Raw genomic sequence first — 22,694 nt, forward strand, 5'->3', positions numbered from 1 at the left:
GTTCCAACGTGAGTAAATATTATCTTTTCTGGGCACAACAAACATTTTGATGACATATTGTCCTTAACAATTCCAAGCCTTCATTGTCATTTTCTCTATTTATATCTTAAAAGGTCCATAGCAGTGTCTAGCTGATCTCTAAAATATGTTTTACTGGCCTTTAATGGAAACATGCTGCCCAGTTTGACATTTTCAGATACATTTTCCCTCCAGTGAGCACATATGTAACGCTTCATTGTTGCTTGAAAACAACAGTAATGACATTTCATGACATTTCAAATAATTCTGCGATGTCAACGCATAAGTCAGGAAGTCAAATACGAAGAAGAAAGAAGTCAGGACTTTGATAAACATTCAGGAATACGTATGTCTATGTTCACTATACAATTCTAGTTTGCACGGTATGTTAATATCAAATTCACTTAAATTCAACTGAAGGAAAAATACATCATGTCACAGTTGCATCTGGTGCAAGGTGGGCAGCTGTGATGAAAAAAAAATTGACAGTAACTTGAGGTAAAATATAACATGCAAAAAGAAATCACTCAATACATAAAAACACAAGTTGACTCTTTTTATACAAACTGATAAAATTGAAGGAAAAAAGTGTGACCGTAACATTGCAGTCATCCACACGCCTATGAAAATGAAAAAAAAAAATTGCTTTAAAAATCATTCAAACTGACAAATAAAATCACTTCTCCTGGAATCCTACAAGACATGCATAAATGTAAAATACATCAATTATAATATTTGTATCCAGTATATACTTATTGCGTACTATGCTTCCTTATGTGTGTATGTACATACATTTAGGACACGGTGTACACAAGCAACATTTTCAATGCTGCACAGAAAAGCTAAACTAAAACTTACAGCGAGTAAGCATATTCCAGTATCCTGCTGAGGTCCGTTAGGTCATCACATGCCGCAGCTCAGCAAACTGGGCGGCGTGGAAGGAAGGGGACTCGAGGTGCAGCTGTGGTGCCGTGTAACTAGTGGTCCGTTTGAAACCAGAGGCTGATGAGTGGAGCAACTCAGTGCTGCTCCGAGTGTGGACTGGCGCTAAAAGTCGTCATGCATCCCTATTTTAAGAATGTCCTTCCATCTTGCGTCAGTAAAATGCAAGGCACCACAATACTGGTGTATATTTACTGAGGTCAAGTGATCTTAGTCTGAAAGTGAACTTTAAAGCCCAGTAAGCATGGCACAAAACATGGGATGCAATCCCCAGTGTTCCTTGAGCACTGAAGACAAGAGTATGATGATCCAGACTAAATAAGTACCAAGATGATCTACAATATCAACTACAACTTGTAAACTATGAAGTAGAGCTAGACCGATATGGGATTATCAGGGCCGATACAGGCAGATTATTAGAAGTTAAGGAGGCCGATAATTGGAGCCGATATTCATTTGCTGTGAAAGTGAAACAATAAGTAGTGTAAACAAATAGTGTGACAAATAGAAAAATAGCTCCAGTAGAGCAAGGAGTTCCTAGACTCTGCAGCATCTCTTGTCAATAAATAGCTGAAATATCCCTGAAATGTTTCCACTAACTAAACTAACATGTGTATACACACACACACACACACGTATATATATATATATATATACACACATACACATACACACACACATGTATATATATATGTATGCATACACACATACTATATACATACGTACATGTATATACACACATACACACATACATACATGTATATATATATATATATATATATATATATATACACACATACATACACACACACATACATATATACACATGTATATATATATATATACACACATATATATACATACACATATATACATACATACATACATGTATATATATATATATATATATATATATATACACACACATATGTGTATGTATATAAATATATATATATATACACACACACACATGTATATATACACATATGTATATATATATATACACATACACACACACATATGTATATATATACACACACACATATACATCAGGCAAACACACACTATTCTCCACAAGACATACTAGTCTGCTGGCCATTTAGCACGTTTCCCTCCAATAAAACAAGGGAATTTAGGTTTTTACGGGCTCTCTCTCAATGATACACATGCGTTAACTATGACTGACTGTTGACATGAGCAGACTTCTTGCAAGTAATTCAAAGACATGCTAGGAGGTACTACAAGCCAGCAGAGCTGCCACTAATGTTTACGCTGCTGCTGCTCACCGTTACGTTCGTAGTGGTTGGGAGACATAAGAGCACTGGGATGTTTATTACAATTTATAGAGTTTTCTGTGTTTACCTTGACATGTGTGTTTGCTCTCAGGACATTCTCCGAACGATATCGGCCCCAATTACCAGCCCGGTCAATGATTGGTCGACCACTACTATGAAGATTTAAAGGAAAAGAAGGTAAATGAAGTGAATGATTTGCTGTTGTGCTGCTGGTGGCACTCGGATCAACAGACTCAATGAGTTCTTTTAAAATGACTTGTCAACTCCACATTGGTGTTCGTTGTCGTAGAAAGAAAAGAAAATTGTCTGAGGAGGCGTGGTCAGGTGACCACAACCACATGACCCTGAGGGGCTGTGATACCATGTGATGGACCGTGCGGATCGTGCAGTGCATGGTGTTTCTAGAAGGGAGTGTAGTCTACTGGGTACATGACAGGCAGCCAATTCTCAGTGAAGGTAGCACAGTGCGTCCATTTGAGGTGACGCATCAGCTGGAAAAAAAAAAGGAAGTGAGTGTTATTTAGTTTACGCATGCCTCAGTAATTAGAAAAAAAACCCAAATATCAAACACGGAGGTCACACCTGGATGCAATTCTTCATGTTTTCTTTGCTGGGCTTCTCCTCCACCATCTTTGAGGCATACTTTAAGGCTCTGCCATACATCTTGTTCACCAGAGCGTGTTTGTAGGAGAACATCAGTACCTGAAATCAAAAGAAACATTTCTTCATCACAACCTTTAGATAGTTGACATACTTGGAGAGATCACACAATGCTGTATGTTAAATGTCGCCAAACTTGTCGCAGTTTTCCTTCCTTCTGTTCATAAATTAAAATATTGAACATGACTGTTTTATTAATTTCAGTAATTCTGGTAAAAAATGTGTATTTTGCATGGTCAAATTTTCATAAATATCTTTTATTTTCAGACGGATGTTGGGATCCTTCCGTTTGAATTAGTTAGATTTGAGCTTCACTTTTGTCCACGCACAATCCCTTTGAGATACTAAATTGAAATGGAAAGTTTTACAAACATGATAAAGCAGTATCCAAAGTACAAAAATACATACAGTCAGCGATAAAGTCAAAGTTTTGGGGGAATCCATACTCTCTCTTTGTGACACACACAAACACTGACAGGTTTTCACAGTGCAGGGATTGGAACACAACTATAAATTCAATTTTTAAGATTAAACACTCTGAACGCAAAACATTCATTCATTTTCTAACGCTTTTCCTCACGAGTGTCGCGGGGGTGCTGGAGCCTATCCCAGCTGTCTTGGGGCGTGAGGTGGGGTACACCCTGGACTGGTCGCCAGCCAATCGCAGGGCACATATAGACAAACAACCATTCACACTCACATTCATATCTATGGACAATTTGGAGTGGCCAATTAGCAAAACATAATTATCAAACTTATTTACACAAGTCATTGAATGCTGGAGCCTATCCCAGCTGACTGAGCAAGAGGCGGGGTACACAGTGGACTGGTCACCAGCCAATCGCAGTCCGCATATAGACAAACAACCATTCACACTCACATTCATACCTATGGACAATTCAGAGTCGTCAATTAACCTAACATGCATGTTTTTAGTATGTGGGGCCTTGGGTGGAATAAATTAAAACAGATCATTTTGCCACAAAGCACAGATCAAAAGAAATGCAGCTAGAATAGGTGCAGATTCTGCAAAATCTAAAATTTTCTATTCGGGTTATTGTGTGTAGCTGCTCTATAGGAGACCACAACTCAATACAAAGGGGCGAAAATTAGCATAATAGCTCACCTTTAACATCAAAGTTATGGTTGAGCATTCTAAACCACGTTTAAAAAAAAACAAACAAACAAACCTTGGAGTCAGTCAGCTCTGCCCACTTCTGCACCTCCCAGAAGGTTTCCGTCAGAGTGTCAGCCACACCCTGTTGTGTGTCATCAGAACTGCTTGCCACCTGCACACCAACCTCCTCGGCATCAGCTTGGCCTGTGGCAACAGCACCGCTACCGTCCTGAGGCGTGAGCGTCACAAGTTGGTCGGCCAGAGCGCAGCCCTTCCTACATAGAGCGTCCAGAAGAGAGGACTTCTGCTTCTCCATGTCACTGAAACATAATCGTGAAAACACTTCAAGTCTCAAATTGTTGTTGAAAAGAGAAAAAGCAGCAGGTACTTTGTGGTAAAATAAGTGACATTATACGTCTTGATGGAAGCAGCGTCAGGTCGAGGGTCTGTCTTCATGGTGAAGAACACCGCCAAGGCTGTCTGGTCAATGTGGGAGATGACAATGTCAGCGGCTGATACCACCTCTTTCAATCGCTTAACACGCTCCTAAAACAGCAAGAGGAGGAATCATTCATACAAATGTTCACATTCTATTTCATAAAGAACACTGACAAGGATGTCAATGATGGGTCATGACCTTTTCAGAATCCAGCTGATGTAATCTTTGCACATGTAGAGGAAGGTAATCTGAGTACTTTTCTTTTAGCTCATCATAAAGCGAGCTTGTGTCCAACCTGACAGGAGGGGGAAAAATTATGGTTAAGAAAGGAACTAAAAATAAAAATTCATGATAAGAACATCTTGTTTATAAATGCCCACTTTGTCATCCACTGAATTTTCAAGTCTCTCATAGCTTCTGCAAACTCCTCTTTAATGTCTTTCTCTTTGTCAGCGTCCTTGTCCTTCTCCCTCCCTCCATTCTTTGCTTTGTTGGGTGCAGGGATTAAGTGGTAAACGACGGAAACAATGTCCTGCACAAAACACAAAAAGTGGTAAAGTCAAGTCACAACTACACAATAAATCAGTATAAACATTGCAACCTGTGCAAAAAAAAAACATAAATCATACCAATATAACCTTTGGCCCCAGATATTTGAAACATCCTCTGGTATTATTCCCATAAAATAGATTTGACCTCGGTTTCATAATGAACAAGCTTCATGACAGTCTGAACACAAGAGTTTCAACATTGCAGGCTCTATAGCAAAACTGTCAATCTGACCACACCTCCATTAACGCTGCCATTTTGGGTCAGATTACCTTCAAAATAAATAGGGTTCTTGCTTACATCTGACAATGATGCTTTTCTATTTCCAAGAAAATCTGTTAATGCTGACAAAAAAGACTGAACAAAACACTACGACGCTAGTTAAGTTTGTGGTAGCACCAAATATCTTTGATAATTTCACTCATCACCGGATTTGTACAACTTCAATTAAGACACACTGACATATTTTTACAGAAATAAATGGAACAAATGCAATCTTAAAAGTGGAAATAAATGAAACAAATGCAATCTTAAAAGTGAGGTAGAAGCCATTTCCACAAGGTAGGAGAGCAGAGGGCGCTCTGTTGTACGGTGTTTCTAGCTCATCCAGTACCTTTTTAAACTTTCTTTGTCGTTTTGCAGAGGACTGCCCCTGGTGGTCAGAATAACACACAGTAAGGAGGAGACAACACAAGCACACCAAAAAGGATTCTTTTTCGTTCATTTACGTTCCATCCTCACTTAGGGATTCATTGTACAGCCATCTACCTTTTAGACTTAAACTTTAAACTGAAAGGCAACTTTTCAGCTTTCATTGCTGACACACTCCCACTCTGACGCTATTGTGTATGAAACAACACACACTGAGAAAAACCTCTTAGATGAAGACAGGAAAATGTTGAGCAGTTCAATGCAAACAAATATGCCTTTGCATTGTTGCCACTGAGGAAAGTTCTGCCAATGGCCCTTCCAAGAATATTCATACATGTAGAGTTGGACTTTAATAAAATACCAGCATTGTTTTCTGCATTTACAAAAGGTATTAGGAAACATGGCCATATGAAGTTAAAATAGAATCAAATATTGAGATGGTCCTCCTTTGCTGCTACAACAAATTTAAAGCTAAAAGACACAATTTTGGAGTGTCTGTGGGAATTACTGATCCGGGAGAGAATTTGTGAGATTGGAGTTAGTCAAGGTCAATTTATTTCATATAATGGTTATATCATTGTATTTTCTCAACTAATCTTAACATCCTATTAACAGTTTTGTCATATTTCCTCAGCCTTTCCTTTTGGCCAAAGGTGAACATGTGATCCAAAGACACGTAGTCAAAAGTCAACACAAAAATATTATATGTGTCATCTAATTACAGAAACACACCAGTAAAACCAGATGGGTTGAGGCACAACAGCAACATGTATTTGTGGCAGCAGATGAATGAAAGAGGAAAGGGGATAACATGTCCACATGCAAGAAACGCAAGTTTCACATCAACCACTGATTCACTGACAGACACGATCGACCAGCTCAGGTGACACACTTTTGAAACGGAAACCCAACAACGTAATGTATTTAAACCCTAATCCTCAGGATAAAACATATTCAATTACCTGATTTTAATTTGCAGTAACTGAGATCACATTTATTTGTATAATCTGATAAGTAGGATTGAAAAATCTTAAAGAACTCACTGCTTTCTTTCCATATTCACTCTTTGCCACAATAAGAGACCCTGACAGGTAGCATCCTGGACTTGTCCCTTTTGGAATCCTGAAGGAAGGACAAACGCAGGCAAGAGAAACAGGAAAAAAAAACATAATTTAACAGAGAGTGAGTGCATACAAAAACTATGGATATACAATTCAGACTGCAATGCAAGATGTCATTATCTGATTTGCATAATTGGCCATGACACATTAATTAAGCAAAACACATCTATGGTTGCATACATGGTGTGAAAAAGTGTTTGCCTCCTCCCTGATTTCTTATTTTTTTTACATGTTTGTCACACTTAATGTTTGATATGTTTTAGATCATCAAACAAATTTAAATAAGAGTCAATGACCACACACGTGAACACAAAATACATTTTTAAATGAAACTGGTATATTATAAAAAGGCCATTGACTAATATTAAAAATTTGTTTGATGATGGGAAGTATTTAAGCGTGACAAGCAACAAAATAAGAAATCAGGAAGAGAGCACACTTTTAAACACCACTGTATACACATATATATCTATATATAAGTGTTATGATAAATATGTTAATTTAATAAATGGCAACTCACTTGTCATCCGGCAACCCTGTAACATAGAAGTGCTGTGTGGCTCCTGGAGACAGGGTGACAGAGTTTGCCTTCTTCTTTGCCATGAGGGCCGCACGGTGCGTCTCATACACATCTGGGCTGAGGGTGGTAGCCAGGCGATGGGAGACAACAAATGGCAGGTCCTTAAGGCGTTCCAGCTCACTCGACAACTCATGGCGCACCTGCAGCCGCACGGTGTAGTCGCCTTTTTCCAGCTTGAGAGAATACTGAAGGAATATAAAAAGACACCAGGCATTGTTTTATGTTAAGATTACAAACACAAATCCAAAACAGGTGTGTAAAAAGGTACCTGATGTGGGTAGGCATCACCCGAGCCCAGTAGTCTTTTGTTCTGATCAAACAGCATCCAGAGTTGACTGTCATACTCAGACTCATACAGCAGCTCACACAGCATGGGGCAACTCGGTGTGACCTCTCCACTCTTAGGCTGTGCAGAAAGTGCAATCAAGTTACAAATACAAAAAAGAAAATAAAACTTCGGGTGTTCTGTGCTGATGGCCTTGGCAGTACCTGGTGAAAACTGTAGGTGAGAATAATCTCATAGAGTTGTCTGTTGTTTGGTAGCACATCTCTCCCTCCCAAAGGTTTTATCTTTGAACTTAAGGGCCTACAAAAAAGACATCACAATGAACCAGAAACCCTTCAACTATAAAACACAGAAAAAGTAGTTTGAACTTACCTTAGGGGCTGAACCCAAGATTTGAGAGTGATAGACGGAGACACTTCTTCATACCTCAAAGGCGACAACACATCAAAACTTGTCACTCCTTCTGATGCATGCTGGCAAAAGACAGAATAAAGTCACTGTTGTCTAGAATGTCATTTTTTTCCAAGCTTTGCTCTACTGTGTATACAGTACATGTGTATGTCTGTTCTACTAACAATGTGCAGCGGTGAAGGAGAAATACTGAGTCCATGGAACGAGATGCTGTAGTCTACTGTGACATCACCCAGACTTGCCCACCAGCGTGCAATGCACAGTTCTACAATCTTACCTGACTGGAGAGGGGAAAAAACACAGTGTAATTAATAATCATAACCTTTCTTCCCCATTGTGGGTTTCCGTATAGTACACTCCATGCGTTCCTTATGATTTGAATTATTATACGAACCAGTACAGGGAAGGCCTCGGTTAGTGAGCCTTTTTCCAAAAGTGAGGAGAACTTATAGAATTCATTAGCTCTGTATGCTTTCTGTTTGACCAGGTGCACCGCATGCAGAACAAACTTTGAGGACACGTCTCCTGAATGAGAGGTCAGTGTAATCTCTGTTGGAGAAAAGGAAGAGAAAGAGAATTGTAAACAAGAGTCATAAGATGCCTTACAAGGTAATTTTATTTAAATGCAGGTCTGCCAACTTGTGCCTTTATTTTCCCTGAAATATAAAGTACTATGTGTTGGGGGAGTTACTTAGTTATTGTAGCTATGGATTGTGATTTTTTAAATATTACGTAATAATGTGAATGAAACGTGAGAGAAGCATATTCTAAATTACACGATTGATGACTGCCCATATTGCATATACCATATTGCACATATTACTGTAATATCTTGTTGCATTCATAGATCATACTGTTTCTAATTAATATAATCTGCAATAGCCATACTCTAGTCACTTCATTGCAATACTGTACATATTACTGTTATTATATATTGTCACATCCATACTGTGCATACTGTTTAATCTGTTAAACTGTTACTGTATAATCTGTATAATCTACAATAGCCATATTATAGTCATTTAGATCCCTGTACATATCCTCACTGTATTATAGTCATAGCCTGTTATAGTTTTTTTCTACATTTACTTACTACTAAGGTACTTATAAAATTGCACTTCTGGTTGGATGGTAACTGCATTTTGTTGCCCTGTACCAGTGACATGAGCAATAACAATAAAGTTGAATCTAATCTAATCTAATCTAATATTGTTCATACCTGCCCAGGAGGCTCCCTGAGGCACAGTGATGAAGTGGCGTTGAATTTGTCCTGGTCTGAAGTGGACGTCTTTGAAACACAACTCGTGATTCCGACTGTCTGTCACCCTGTTGGATGAGGAAGAAGGCTTACAGTCCAACAAACATACTTCCACAAGCCTCTTATTGAGACAAATTGCAATATACAGTATGTCGGAACCTACTTGGTGGGAATAATAACAGTGATTGGGACTCTGAACAGAGGCCCACAACCAGGCGCTGCTGTGTCATAACCACACACCTGAAAAATACAAACAAAGTTGACACACATACACAAAGAAATTTCTTCTACTTCAGTTCTTTTTTCTTACTTCTGTATAGTACACCCCTTCTCTCAGTCCAACAGGATCCACGCGGACATTGACATGACGACACTGGTTCATCAACTCAAGATGGGAGGGGCACTGAACCCATGGAGCGGCACATGTAAGGACCAAGTGTAGCTGCAAGGATATTCGGTCTGTGTTGACTGTAATTGAAAGGAAAAATATGAGTACACAGACAGTGCACACCTCCAGAAAATCAGTGAGTCAACGCTACAATCAAATGTCTAAAAAAAAAAGGTAAGTTTGTCCAGATCCAGAATGTCTTTTATAAGCAAAAGCATAAGCAAAAATAATAAAATAGTAGTAATACCTGTGTTTTCTGGGAAGATGGGTTCTATTCCTACACCATGGTCTGAGGGGGATAGAAGGTGGGCTGGATCCCTGAGGTAGATGCCTCTCTGTGTTCCCACAGTTACCGAGAAACCCAGATGGGCGGTGGGCAAGGAGGCATTTTGTGTGAGGTAGTCTAATGCTCTGTCCACCTGTCCATGAGAAGAATACATGGATTAACTTGCACACTTGAGACAAAATATTATGAAATGGACATACAGGTTGTCCTTGGTTTACTATGTTTCATACTATGATGCTTTGTGGTTATGACGCACACTTATAAAATATTAATACTGTGCAAAAAAAGGGAAGTAGTTAAATATATGTGGTGTTGCTACACTGAGCGTTTTTGTTACATTTTTGCCCTTCGCTATGATACCCAATTGTAAAGCACATTGCTCCGATCGTAGTACGTAAAAGAAAAAGAACGCCATTACCATGTAAGTGAAATTAGACATTATGAAATGCCAACCAATATTGGTTGCATGTTTAGTCTAAGATGTTTGACTGTCATCAGCATGACGTCAAAGATAAGATTGTATCCTTGAACATGTGAAGGGATCTGCTCCTATGAAAGAGACATGGATAACTAAGCAGTGTAGTCGTCTCATTATTGAGACTTATTCGCCCCATTAAGCCTCCGCCTCCCTCCCTTTGTAATACCTCTTCCACTATGCAAGACAACTACTTGGATAAGGATAAATTACTGTTTCACTTCATTTGTGAATGCATGTTTTTTTATTACTACATTGCATATGCCTTCCATGTGTTCTGTGTACAGTGTGAGAGACTTAAAGTTGGTATAACTTTCGACTTACACTAAAACTAATGGAATTGGGTAGTATACTGAGAACCTCCTGTACAGCATATTCATATTATACTGTACAGAAAATAAGCATCCATCAGCAGAAGGAGGAAGATTACCTGAATGATACCATGGCCTTGTGCAAACACTTCAATGTCATCAACCTTCAAAGCTGTATTTTCTAGTGCTCTCCTCACACCAGGAACAGTGGGATGTATGCCGTTCTGTTTTAATCCTGCATTACACAAAGTCACACACTAATATAAACAACTGTGAGATACTGTACATTGCGCCTTTTATTATGAAGCCCTGACCTACCTGATAAAACAAGAGCAATTCCTCCACATGCATTTGGGGATGACATTGAGGTGCCGTTCATCAGCTGGGTGCCACGAAGAGTCCAATTGGGTACGGATGCAATGGCACCACCAGGGGCACTTATGCTGACCCCTAGTGCACCGTCTGTACTGGGACCCCTAGAGGACCAGGTGTACTGGTTGGGGGGTAGCTTCTCCCTCAGGGAATACTCAGCCACCATCATGTCAGGGGTCACATAGGCTCCAACGCCTAAGTAGAAAAGTTGATTTGATTGTATTTTCACAAATTAGCCATTCACTAACATTTGTGATGACTAGTTGTCTATGGCGTTTATCCTCACTAGGGTCACCGGGGTATGCTGGAAGCTATCACAGCTGTGAAAGGCGGGGTACACCCTCAACTGGTCGCCAACCAATTGCAGGGCACATATAGACAAACAACCATAAACACTCACATTCATACTTATAAACTATTTGGAATCGCCAGTTAACCTAAAATTTTTGGAATGTGGGAAACCAGAGTACCCAGGGAAAACCCACGCACACACAGGGAGAACATGCAATCTCCACACAGACATACCCAATTGGAGAATCGAACCCAGGTTTTCCCGATCTCCTGACTGTGTGGCCAACATGCTAACTGCTTTCTAGATTCTCCAATGTCATTTTTTGTATGATTGAGGTTTTTTTTATCAGATCCAGAAAGACATGAATTTGGCAGTGGCTTGCTGTTGTGTATTCAACAAAAAAAAAACTGTACCTATGACACTGCTGGTGGTTCCTCCGGGGCAGCCGACTGTGGAAAGACAGGGGCCGTTGTTTCCTGCGCTTGAAACAAATATAACATTGTGTTTCTGCACAGCCTCTGTGATCACCTCACAAATCCTCCTGAAAAAAAAAATATGAAAGTGACTTACACAGCAACTAACACACTATCTGCATGCCTTTGTCTAATTCTTCACAACACTCACCCTGAATTGGGCCAGTGGGTGGCTTCCCCATAGCTGTAGTTAACCAGGTCACACTTGTAGTTGATCACTTCAATCATCTTCGGATTGGAACATGACAGTGAATATGCAAAAGGTGCAAGACGATTGTTTTGACTACATCTAAGTGACATACCGCTCTGATGAGTCCTGTGCCCGTTTCCATGGTGCTAAGCCGTGTGTCTCCAATTTTCAGAGCTAAAATTTGAGCACCAGGGGCAACCCCATTACGCTCTGGTTCTTCTGGGAAGTAACCAGCTGCAATGCTCGCAACATGTGTCCCGTGGGCCCCTTCAAATACAAACGTAAATCAATATTACACCTTCTCATACACTGTAGAATGATATAAAAACTTGATTTTGATAGATGTCAGGGGACAGTGTGTCTTCAAATACTTCACCTCCACTTGTGACAATGCACAGGGTGTTTCCTTCATCATAGATATTCACCGAGTAGTTTAGCATCTCAGCATTCCCTAATGTTGCGTATTCCTGAGACTCTCTGTAAGAGCTCAGCACAGTGCACTTGGACAATTCGCCACACTCTGATGTGTCCATTGCAGCTCTTAAAAGGAAAAGCAGCAATGTGAGAACATGCTAATCCTAAATATAAAGTAAATACTAAATATATAAAAGTTACCTAAATGTGACACCGTCGTGCCAAAGAACACAGTCATATACAGGACCAGGATCACTGTATTTCTTTTCTAGAGACAGAAGCAGCTCTGATTGACTTTGCAGCTCTTCTTTCTGTAACTTCTCCACCTAGAGACAGAAGGCAGGCTTAATGACACATGCAAGGGAGCTTGAAGAGCACCGATAGAGGACACAGACAAAAACGAGTAGGTCCGACCTGTGATGGAGTCGGGTGTGAGAGATCAAACTCCTCTGTTCTGCGACAAGCATCAGTTACTGCTGCTCTGTGTGCTGGGTCCCACACCTTCTCCTTTCGCTCTTTCTGAAAGAAAACAAATCACATACAACATCAACAAAGGAAACACGGTACAACGGTTTTTAAATCAACGCTGTCAGCCCTATTAACTGTATCCTCTGACTCACTGTGGATGCTATCAGAAGAAATGTGTTGTATAACGACAGCTGTATTATAATTTTAATGCTGTAATCTAATGTTCTGACTACATTTTGAACATGATAGTTATTAAACACAGATGAGGGGATATTCAGAATATAACCCATGCAGTGTGAGAAAGAGGAGCAATGCTACAGCTTCCTACCTGTATTCTTTCTTTAAGAGCCTTAGGGAAAAACTCATAGCCATTTTTAACTCCAATGTGATACTTCCCTGATGGGTTGACCCAAGCAGGAGGGATCTGGATGACAGAAAAAGACAGTATGAGAGTAACGTTAAGGAAACCAGAGAAGTATACAACTAATGTATGGAATAAAAGACCACATATTCAGAAATAAAAATATAGAACCTCTTAAACCCCAAACAGCTACAACTTCTATGCATCTACAAACCTTCAGTATTCTGCCAGAGAGGCCAGTGATTATGCCATCTTTTGGTTCCACCACTGTCGCCATGTTCACATCACCACTGCCTGTTGTGTCAATAATATCAACAATCTTTGGCTTCCCGTCTGTGGTCACCTGAAGATGAAGACACAATCATAAATCAGTCGACCTTTTAGGACAGATATATGTTACAGGTGCATTTCATCCCTGTCAATCTTTCTCGTTTAATACAACAAACATTGTATTAAAAATAGTGTGTAATGCATGTATCTTCGTAGCATACCGCACTTCATTTGTTATGCTATTTTAAGCAGAATACGTAACTGTTATTATGCATTTACGTCACAGTTTAAAAAAAGTTTCTACATTGGGTATATCGTAACTTATAAACAATATTAATCATATGTCAAAACTTAGTCCAAAAAATCACATGAAGCATAAAAAGTGTGTGATATGTTGGATGCTAGGCTATTGTGCGAATACGCGAGCTACTAACGGTTAACAACCCGTTTGTCTGATCGCAAATCGCTCCTGACAACTGAAGTAGAAGTGACAAATCACCTTCTTTTTGTATAATAAGTTGTCATCTTTATATTAAATGAAATGTCATACTGTGTACGCTACTTGTCGAGCCCAGCAGGCTAGCTAACTAGCTAGTGACTGCACAGATTATATGGCCTTCAGCCACAGTTGCCCAGCTAGCTTGTAGCTAACGCCGGTCAGTTGTACCTGCATGCCGGGGGCCCCGGGATCAACACCGGTGTCCATGATCGCGATGAGCACCCCTCGGCCATCGTACTCGGGGAACCGGCTGAGATAGGACGCGGCGCCGGTCTCTTTTTTAGGCAGCAACCCGTGAAAGGGGAACGGCTCTTCGGTAGAATGGGTAGCCATGACTCGAAGAGTGACAATGAAAACAAGCAACTAAATAGCAAGATAGCACAGGGGTAAGTTGTTAAAGGGCCAGTACACGTAGCAGTCACGTGAGCGTTGGGGGAAGGGGGAACCTTAACTATCCTACCATTTATCTCTATTTGTTATACTGTACATATTTATATATGTGTTTTATGTAGGTTTAATATTTTCAACATTTGCTTGCCAGTGAGCTAAAATAGAACTACTCCTCTTAAGTCTTCACATGTCACATATTGTATTTACTCAGCTCAATACCGAATACAGTGTTCCCCTACTAATGCAATTCAGCTGTCGGACTGCAGACAACGTCACACGAATACACTCAAATGAAGTGCACCAAAAAGTTAATAATAAAAACAAATAAATAAAGAAGCATTCTAAAAGTTAAGGGGAGGTCAGAAAAAGTCCTATACCTCATCTGCACATAATATTATCGCATTACTTTACAGAAAGCATTAAGGGGGGTCTAGGTTTGTGATACAATCGTGTGCTCGATATCAGGGACATTGTACTTGAATGCATCTTATTGCTTTATAGGGTTATGTTTTCTATGTGCTCACTAGATGGCGCTATTACACCGATAGTCATGTGACTGCCCCTTTTCCATTGAGGATGGAGTGCAAGAGAGTGGCTATGTTAACAATTTTACTGGGTGAACACCAGTGTCACACACAATTCAACAATAACAGGTTTTTATTAGTAATATCCCAAATTATAGAATTTTTGCCATGTACAGGTCATATTTTATTGCGAAAACGTTAAGCATTTTACCTCATGGCAACTTATAACACAACAGAAAACATGATCCATTTTTTCTTGTCTGGTCCTAAAAGCATGTCCCTTAAAATGAATTATTGAAAATGTAAAGGTGGAAAAAACAACAACTAATATTGTGCACAGTCGTACTGCTCTTATCACAAATCAAATCAGATTTTGAGCAATCTAATCAGATTTGATTCATGCCATATATGGAGAATAATGCTTGAGAAAGATTAACTTTCACATGTCAGACACCATCTGTTCTACTCCCAGCTCAGCCACAAAGAACACTCATGTACACAATATGTGCAATATGAGGTGCTAGCACAAACCACAGTGGTTGTACAGGCACATTATAAGAGTGCCAACGCCCTCACACTCTTTGGTGGTAGCTGACATATACTCTGCATCTTTGGCAATTAAATAACAATGAATAACCATTCACTAATCTGATCCAAAATCTGACAGAGCTTTCTCATTGATGAAATACTAAAGTAGGACACGTTTTAGGATTTATGTTCCTTTTTTTTTTACTTTGAGATTCATATTTTCCTTGTGTTAAATGACGCTCCACCCATTGCCTAGGTCAGGGGTCTCAAACATGTGGCCCGCGGGCCAAATGTGGCCCGCGGGACACTAGTTTGAGGCCCCCGCCTTGATATGAAAGTTCAATGTTATCATGGTATCATGTACCCAGAAAAAAATATTACGTTTGATTAATGTTCATGTTACAGGTTAAATAACTGTTAATAGTTATCCTCCCTGTCCGTGTGGAAGTGGTAAGTTTTTGGCTTTTTTAAGTTTAAAGAAAATAACTTGGAGGCTACCGTTTAGGTCGCTAGATCTCTAGTTTGCGAGTTAGCATGTGTCTCAAGACCCTGCAGTTGCGCAATATGTTGTAAATAAAAAGAGTATAAATGTGACTATAGTCGTGTTTTGTCATGTCTACAGGGCTCTAATAATGCTTTGTTCATTTTAATCTGAAAAAAATAATTTGTCTACCCACCAACTATATGTGGTTTCGTAAGTTTTTATTATTTGCTGTTTTATTATTATTATTATATTTATTTATTACTGATTGATTGATTTTCTTTATTCTTGATTTGTTTATTTTTCATCTTATTTTGTGCAGAAAAATAAAAATTAAGATATTTGAGAACAGTGGAATGTTTTATCAGCGCTTTTATTGTAGAAAATCGGAACCAAAGCACTGAAAAAGTTTGTATATTTTTCTGTTTTTAATAAATGCGTTTTTTTGGGTTGGTTTTTTTTTGGGAAAACCTGATGTGACCCAGTCTCACCCAGACCCTAGCTCCAGTGGCCCCCAAGTAAATTGAGTTTGAGACCCCTGGCCTAGGTTAAATCTTCACAATACAATTGCATTCATTTCACTCACAGGTTTGTGGTCCACCACAGGGCGTAGTACCAACTGCTATAGTGGAAATGAATGTGGTTATGAACATTATTTCCGATGCGATGTTGCATGTACCACTACAATAACGGCTCTTCTTCTCTTCTATAGTTACTGAAAGAGATATGAGATGATGTTTGGGTGTATACGAGCAGAAAACATTCAGCTCACAAGCTGCAGGATGTAGCCAGTTTAAAGGACTTACAATTATTTTTCTGGCTTGCAAGGGTATTTATGCATCAAGAGTAATAATTTTAAAAATATGCACAGTACTTCAGCTATTAAGTGCAAACAGGACCCACTAACATGACCCATTCAGAGAGCGACTGTGAAGAGTGCGATTTCTGAGCTCAGGGATGTCCAACAGGCTAATAGAGATGTAACCAAATTAGCTTTAGAGCTGTTCTAAAGGAGTCACAGCTAATCTCAACGCTGCGGCTAACTGGGATTTCTGGCGAAGGGGAAGTCCAACTGCTCTTTATTCGCACATCTCTTGGGTTCACATCACAGCTGGGTTCGTATGTTCTGCGCCAGCGTCTGGCTATTTTGAGACTTGTGGTCATTCTAGTGTCGTAGGGATGGCCCAATAGGCTCAAGACTTAGATAGCCTTGGGCTTTTCCACCTGAATGGACTCGTAAATCCCTCTTACACATGCCACCCACTGGCCAGGTAAACACGTCCATCCATGGACGTCCATCTGTTAAATCTGGCCCAAGATCAGTGTCAACAGGAAAAGTGGATCCACTTCTGTCCATGACTCTTTGTAGTTGACTTCTGTTAATCTTCCATTGCCAGAACTATTGTACTGCAGAATAATGTATCATTTATTTACACTCCATCTTCTTTGAGTCCAAAAGTAATGGATCTAATCTTATCAATCCGAGTGTTTACATATTCAGAACAACATCTGCAATCATTTTGCTTTAGGTACCAGTCAGATGCAGTGAAGCTGGACTCAGGATGTGCGGATCATGATCATGCATTACCAAAACTCAAAGAAGGGTTAAAATCAAATACTGTACTTAAGCGTGTGGGTATGGTCACCAAGTCTTGCCAACTGCTAAAATTATACTTTCTGAAAAGCCCATAATTACGGGCTTGCCCTTGTCTGTATAGTGTAGCCATCTGGGTGATGCAGTAGTTTGTGTATGGGGATGTGATTAATGGCTGCATCCACCCACCAAAGGTGCTGTTATGAAAAATAAACATTTGTTTGACACACTTTTTTTATTTGACAATGAGGTAATTTATCTATTATCTATCTATTTTATCAAAAATACTTTTAGTTTCTATTTCAGGGGTGGGTAAACTACAAGCACATGTGGCTGCTAAGCGTTTGAATCTGGCCCACCAGTTGCTTCCAAAGTATTTAAACCAAGGGTCTCAAACTCAATTTACCTGGGGGCCACGGGAGCTAGGTTCTGGGTGAAGCTGGGCCGCATCAGGTTTTCAAAAAAAAAACCCAAAACGCATTTATTAAAAACTGGAAAAAAAATCAATAAAAAAACTATCTTCAATGCTTTTGGTTCCGGTTTTCCACACCAAAATATCTGATAAAACATTCCACTGTTCTCAAATATCTTAATTTTAATTTTTCTATACACAAAATAAGATAAATAAAAATAAACAAATTAAGAATAAAGACAATAAATCAATCAATCAGTAATAAATAAGTAAAATAATAATAAAACAGCAAATAAGAAAAATGTAAGAAACCACATACAGTTGGTAGAGAAATTATTTTTTTCAGATTCAAATGTACAGTATTAACAGTTATTTGACCTTTAACATGAACATTAATGAAACTTAATAATATGACCCAATTAGCAAGTTAGCATCGTACTCAGTTCCATCTGGGAGCAGCGTCGTGATGAGATGCTTTATCTTGACGTGTATTTTCCCTTTTATTCCAAATCATTTCCTGCATTTATTTGTACCCAGCGTCATAAGCCTTTAGCTTAATTGCTAATCCAAAGCAAAACAGGGCGGGGTAACAGGGTAGGGTAACAGTATGGGCGGGGCAAAATCATGTTAATTGCGTCCGGTGTGCACACAGCTTTAAGCTGTCATTTCAACATTAAACTTTGGTATCAAGGTGGGGGCCTCAAACTAGCGTCTTGCGGGCTGCATTTGGCCCGCAGGCCGCGAGTTTGAGACCCCTGATTTAAACCTTTAACATACAACCCGGCAACATGACTTAAGGTAGTCAGAGTCATGTTGTAGTCAGGGATGTTACATATACATATATTCTTTAATAGTCAGTGTTTTATCATTAAAAAAACTGTAAAATTCTATTTCATTATTTGATAGGGTTTGATATTTAAAGTGCTCCTGCAAAAAAGGGACAAAATGTATGACACTTTCACGGATAAATAATTCCAGGTGGACTGTTAGAATTATAAACGCAAAATAGTATCAAATATTGAGTCTTGGCCCCTGGATAATATTGTTATCTCAATTCTATTTGGACAAACCAATTAAATATATGCATAAAATATTCTCAAAAACAACTGTGATTATATATGTTGAGTTGAGTTGCAATTCACTCATTCTTGTGGCATCACACTGGTTAGCAGTGTCACCTCAAAGAAGAAAAAAATGGCCTTTCTGTGCCAGTGGGTTGGGCAATAACCAATTTCATCCCACAGTACAAAAACATGTTCAGTATCTCACAAAGCATAGTACATTTTTATTTTTTTTATTACAGAACATCTTCTCAGTGGACAAAACTGAATAAATTAAAAGTTATAATTTAAGTTAGTCAACATACAGCTTGTATAATTTGTTATCCACTGAAAATGCCTCAACACACAGCCATTGTGGTCTACATGGCTGGCACCACAAATAACTGTAACTTCCCTATAGTGTGGTAGTGGTAAGGCAATGAATGGTCCGGGGCTGCATGAGTGCTGCCGGCACTGAGGAGCTGCAGCTCATTGAGGGAAATATGAATTCCATCTGCGGTGATATTCTGAAGCAGAGCATGATCGCTATTAATACTAGTGAGGTTGTGGTTAGTGTATTGGCCTCACAGTCAGGATGGCTGATTTTATCCCTGACATGCAAATTCAGTGTTGAGTCAGTTGGGATTGACTCCTCCCCACTTATGACCCTAATGAACTATTTTTGTCACATATAGCGCAAAAGCGAAGATGTGTATGTTTTGTTCAAATATTTATTGACCAATATTATATCGGTTTTAGAATATTTTATGTGCAAAATGTATATGTCTAATGTATTTAGATGCTTTTCATTGGCCAGTGGATGTATATTTCTGGCATAGCGTCTATGAGGCATTTTCACAACACTTATAGACATGAATAGTTGTTTGAATGCGGAAAATATGATGAAAGGCTCAATGCTGAATGCATTCACACATATGTTATTGTAGTCGGCCATTTTCATCTATATATTCCTCCTCTTCTTGCTACTTCTTATCCTGCCTCATTTTTTGCCCGATAACTACTCCTCCATTTTGTAACCAATTCATTCATTCATTCATTCATTTTCTACCGCTTTTTCCTCACGAGGGTTGCGGGGGTGCTGGAGCCTATCCCAACTGTCTTCGAGCGAGCCAATCGCCAGCCAATCACAGGGCACATATAATACACATATAACACATATAACAACCATTCACATAACCAATTCAAACAAATCCAAAATCAGAATGTTCAGCTCAGTCAGGACAGGTTTTCTACCTAGTCAGACTTTTCAAAATATTCCCACAGTTAGTATAATTTCATACAAAATGGGCAATTTAAATTGTGCCCCATAACCTCCACATGTCAATCAATTGGGGCAATGGCTAAACTGACAGCAAATTCTGATTTGTAGTTAACATTAATTTGTGATTGCAACTACGAAGCCACTTTTCTAAATATTCCCACATTTTTGTATTCCAAAGGCACACCACTATGTTCTTAACAACAACAGAATGTTGTAGACAGTGTATACCACCTTTTGCTTAAAAAGCCTTTTGAATTTGTATAGTTCAAGTGCTTGGATTCAGACCCAGAGATGGTTGATTCAAGTCCCAATTTGTTTTCATTCATTGTTCCCTGTGTTCATTCTAAATTTAGATTTTCACATCTTTTCAAAGCGTTTCAGATTCGCTTCAGCTTTTGAAAATTCACTCAGTTCTTCATGAAAATGTTTCTCTACATTCAGATTTGTAGCTACAACAATAATAGTTTATTAGATTGCGAAGGGCCCACAATGCCAGGCCTTCTCTCCACAGTGAGTGTGTGACACAGTTCACTCCTCATAGAGTGGGCGGGGCTCCGCGATGCCACACCCCCACCGTTGCTGCTGCTGCTGCTGCTGCTGCCGAGTGACGGACGGTAGGGACCGTAGCGGTTCTCTTGTTCTCAATCAGCTAGCAGCACGGCGTGTGATCGCTACTCTGTGAGCATAGATGTGCAAAACCTCTGGACTATCCCATTGCTGGAGAGGCCACAAGCGACCAGCGTGGAGGACTGTGTCTGTTTAACCGACTAAAGGGAACTAAGGCACGGCGGAGAGCATGGCGGTAGAAGAGGAAGGTCTCCGGGTTTTTCAGAGCGTTAAAATAAAAATAGGTAAGAAGAAAAAAAAAATCCCTACCCCCCCGTCTGAGCGCCTTGGTGGATGGCTCCTCATTAATGGGCCAGACAGGCACCAAAGGCTGGAGGAGCGGGACAGATCTGTCTTGTTAATGTTGTTATTGTAATTCAAATCACACGCTTTACTGTGTAAACAGCAAATGAAAATGCAGCGGAAAAGTCACTTATGGAGGGACTGTGGGAATGTAGCAGCTGGCATTAGAAATCTATTGCGTGTTACATTTACAATGCTTGCATTCCCGTCTTCTACATATATATACACAGAGAAACAATTCAATAGTTACATATAAATTTGATTTTCTAATAGCCGCCATAAAAAGCATTTTCTTTTTTTCCACCTCCAAACAGCAACCACAGTCTAACCATTGACTGTTATTCAGCTTTCTATATTTAGATAGCTATCTCCAGTGGGCATCCTGGTTTGCAAGAGACTTGTAAGTGCATGTACTGTATTTCTTATGAATGAAGCCATGAATGCTGAATGTACATTGAAAGCTGTGACCAGAGTTTTTCTGACCCCTTTAGAAATGATGCATATTTGTCTCAAGGCAACATATGTACTGCACTTGAGAGCGGTGTATCTCATAGGTTATAATAGATAATAACTGGAATAATTACAGTGTAGGAACAAAATCACCTCCAGAAGAAAGTTGTTCTATAGTCAACATTTCCAAATAGAAGAAAAATAATGTCATTCTCAATATGACTTCTTTCTCTGACCAATAGTTTGTAATAATATTTCATATGGAACACTTAATAGTAAAAGTGTTTGCACTGTATTTTGATTTTATATTTGAATGCATTTGGTGGCGCATTCATTTGCTGTGTGTGCTCTAATTTGTTATCCCTGGTCAATACGGAACAATCACCCTGACATCTGGCACCCCATTCATCCTGGCTGTGCTGTCCGGATTGTCCGAATCCAAATGCACGACACAAAAAAAAAGAGCACACATACACAAACATTTGACAAAAACAATACAATGGCTTATTTTGAGTCAATCTAATACAATATTAGACATTTCTAAAGCTTTTTTATGCTGCTGGTATTGGCAGCAGAGTGCATGGAAAGTGTGCATTGATTCAAACAAAGAGGTGACAGAGAAATACTTTATTAAACCTTCAGTTCAGAAATATGCCCAGAATTTTAATGATATATTTATATGCAAGTGTTTGTCTCGTTCCAGTTAGTTGTCACTTGGTACGCCGCCTCATGCCCAAAGTCAGCTGGGATAGGCTCCAGCACACACCCGTGACCCTAATGAGGATAAGCGTAATAAAAAATGGATGGATGGAAATATGTAAAGCTGCAGTTTTGGGGGAATTTTACCATCCACAATCCATTTTTCTATTTTCTTCTCTCTCGGAGTTAACAACGCACATCATGGTACACACCTACACCTACACCCCCCCCCCCAAAAAATCTTTGTTTTAAATTTTTA

General features: G+C 39.3%; 2 protein-coding genes across 4 annotated transcripts in view; one reads left to right on the forward strand and one right to left on the reverse strand.

The window, feature by feature from the left end:
- Positions 1-1,753: 1,753 nt before the first annotated feature.
- tpp2 (tripeptidyl peptidase 2) lies at positions 1,754-14,521 on the reverse strand. 2 transcript variants are annotated; one of them, XM_058089512.1, is made up of 29 exons: positions 14,295-14,521; positions 13,572-13,700; positions 13,325-13,420; positions 12,943-13,047; positions 12,730-12,854; positions 12,491-12,654; positions 12,227-12,381; positions 12,076-12,152; positions 11,865-11,992; positions 11,106-11,354; positions 10,907-11,022; positions 9,963-10,134; positions 9,638-9,795; positions 9,491-9,567; positions 9,289-9,395; positions 8,464-8,618; positions 8,234-8,350; positions 8,031-8,131; positions 7,862-7,958; positions 7,641-7,778; positions 7,313-7,557; positions 6,715-6,793; positions 5,634-5,672; positions 4,852-5,003; positions 4,670-4,766; positions 4,448-4,578; positions 4,106-4,352; positions 2,838-2,957; positions 1,754-2,746 (listed from the first exon to the last, which is right to left on the reverse strand). In XM_058089512.1, the coding sequence occupies exons 1-29, from the start codon at positions 14,457-14,459 to the stop codon at positions 2,657-2,659; spliced, it is 3,831 nt and encodes a 1,276-aa protein (XP_057945495.1). In that variant the 5' UTR covers positions 14,460-14,521; the 3' UTR covers positions 1,754-2,656. The 2 variants fall into 2 exon arrangements, with proteins under 2 accessions (XP_057945495.1, XP_057945496.1); XM_058089513.1 differs by lacking the exon at positions 5,634-5,672 and having other exon boundaries at positions 1,756-2,746.
- Positions 14,522-20,987: 6,466 nt separating this feature from the next.
- The window catches only part of rasa3 (RAS p21 protein activator 3), a 44,727-nt gene continuing 43,020 nt past the window's right edge, over positions 20,988-22,694 (forward strand). For both annotated transcript variants that reach the window (XM_058089016.1, XM_058089018.1), the window contains exon 1: positions 20,988-21,228. In XM_058089016.1, the coding sequence (XP_057944999.1) occupies positions 21,174-21,228 (55 nt within the window). In that variant the 5' untranslated portion in view covers positions 20,988-21,173. The remainder of the gene's footprint in view (positions 21,229-22,694) is intronic.

Source organism: Doryrhamphus excisus, chromosome 12 (genome assembly GCF_030265055.1).
Source record: "Doryrhamphus excisus isolate RoL2022-K1 chromosome 12, RoL_Dexc_1.0, whole genome shotgun sequence".
Lineage (NCBI taxonomy): Eukaryota > Metazoa > Chordata > Actinopteri > Syngnathiformes > Syngnathidae > Doryrhamphus > Doryrhamphus excisus.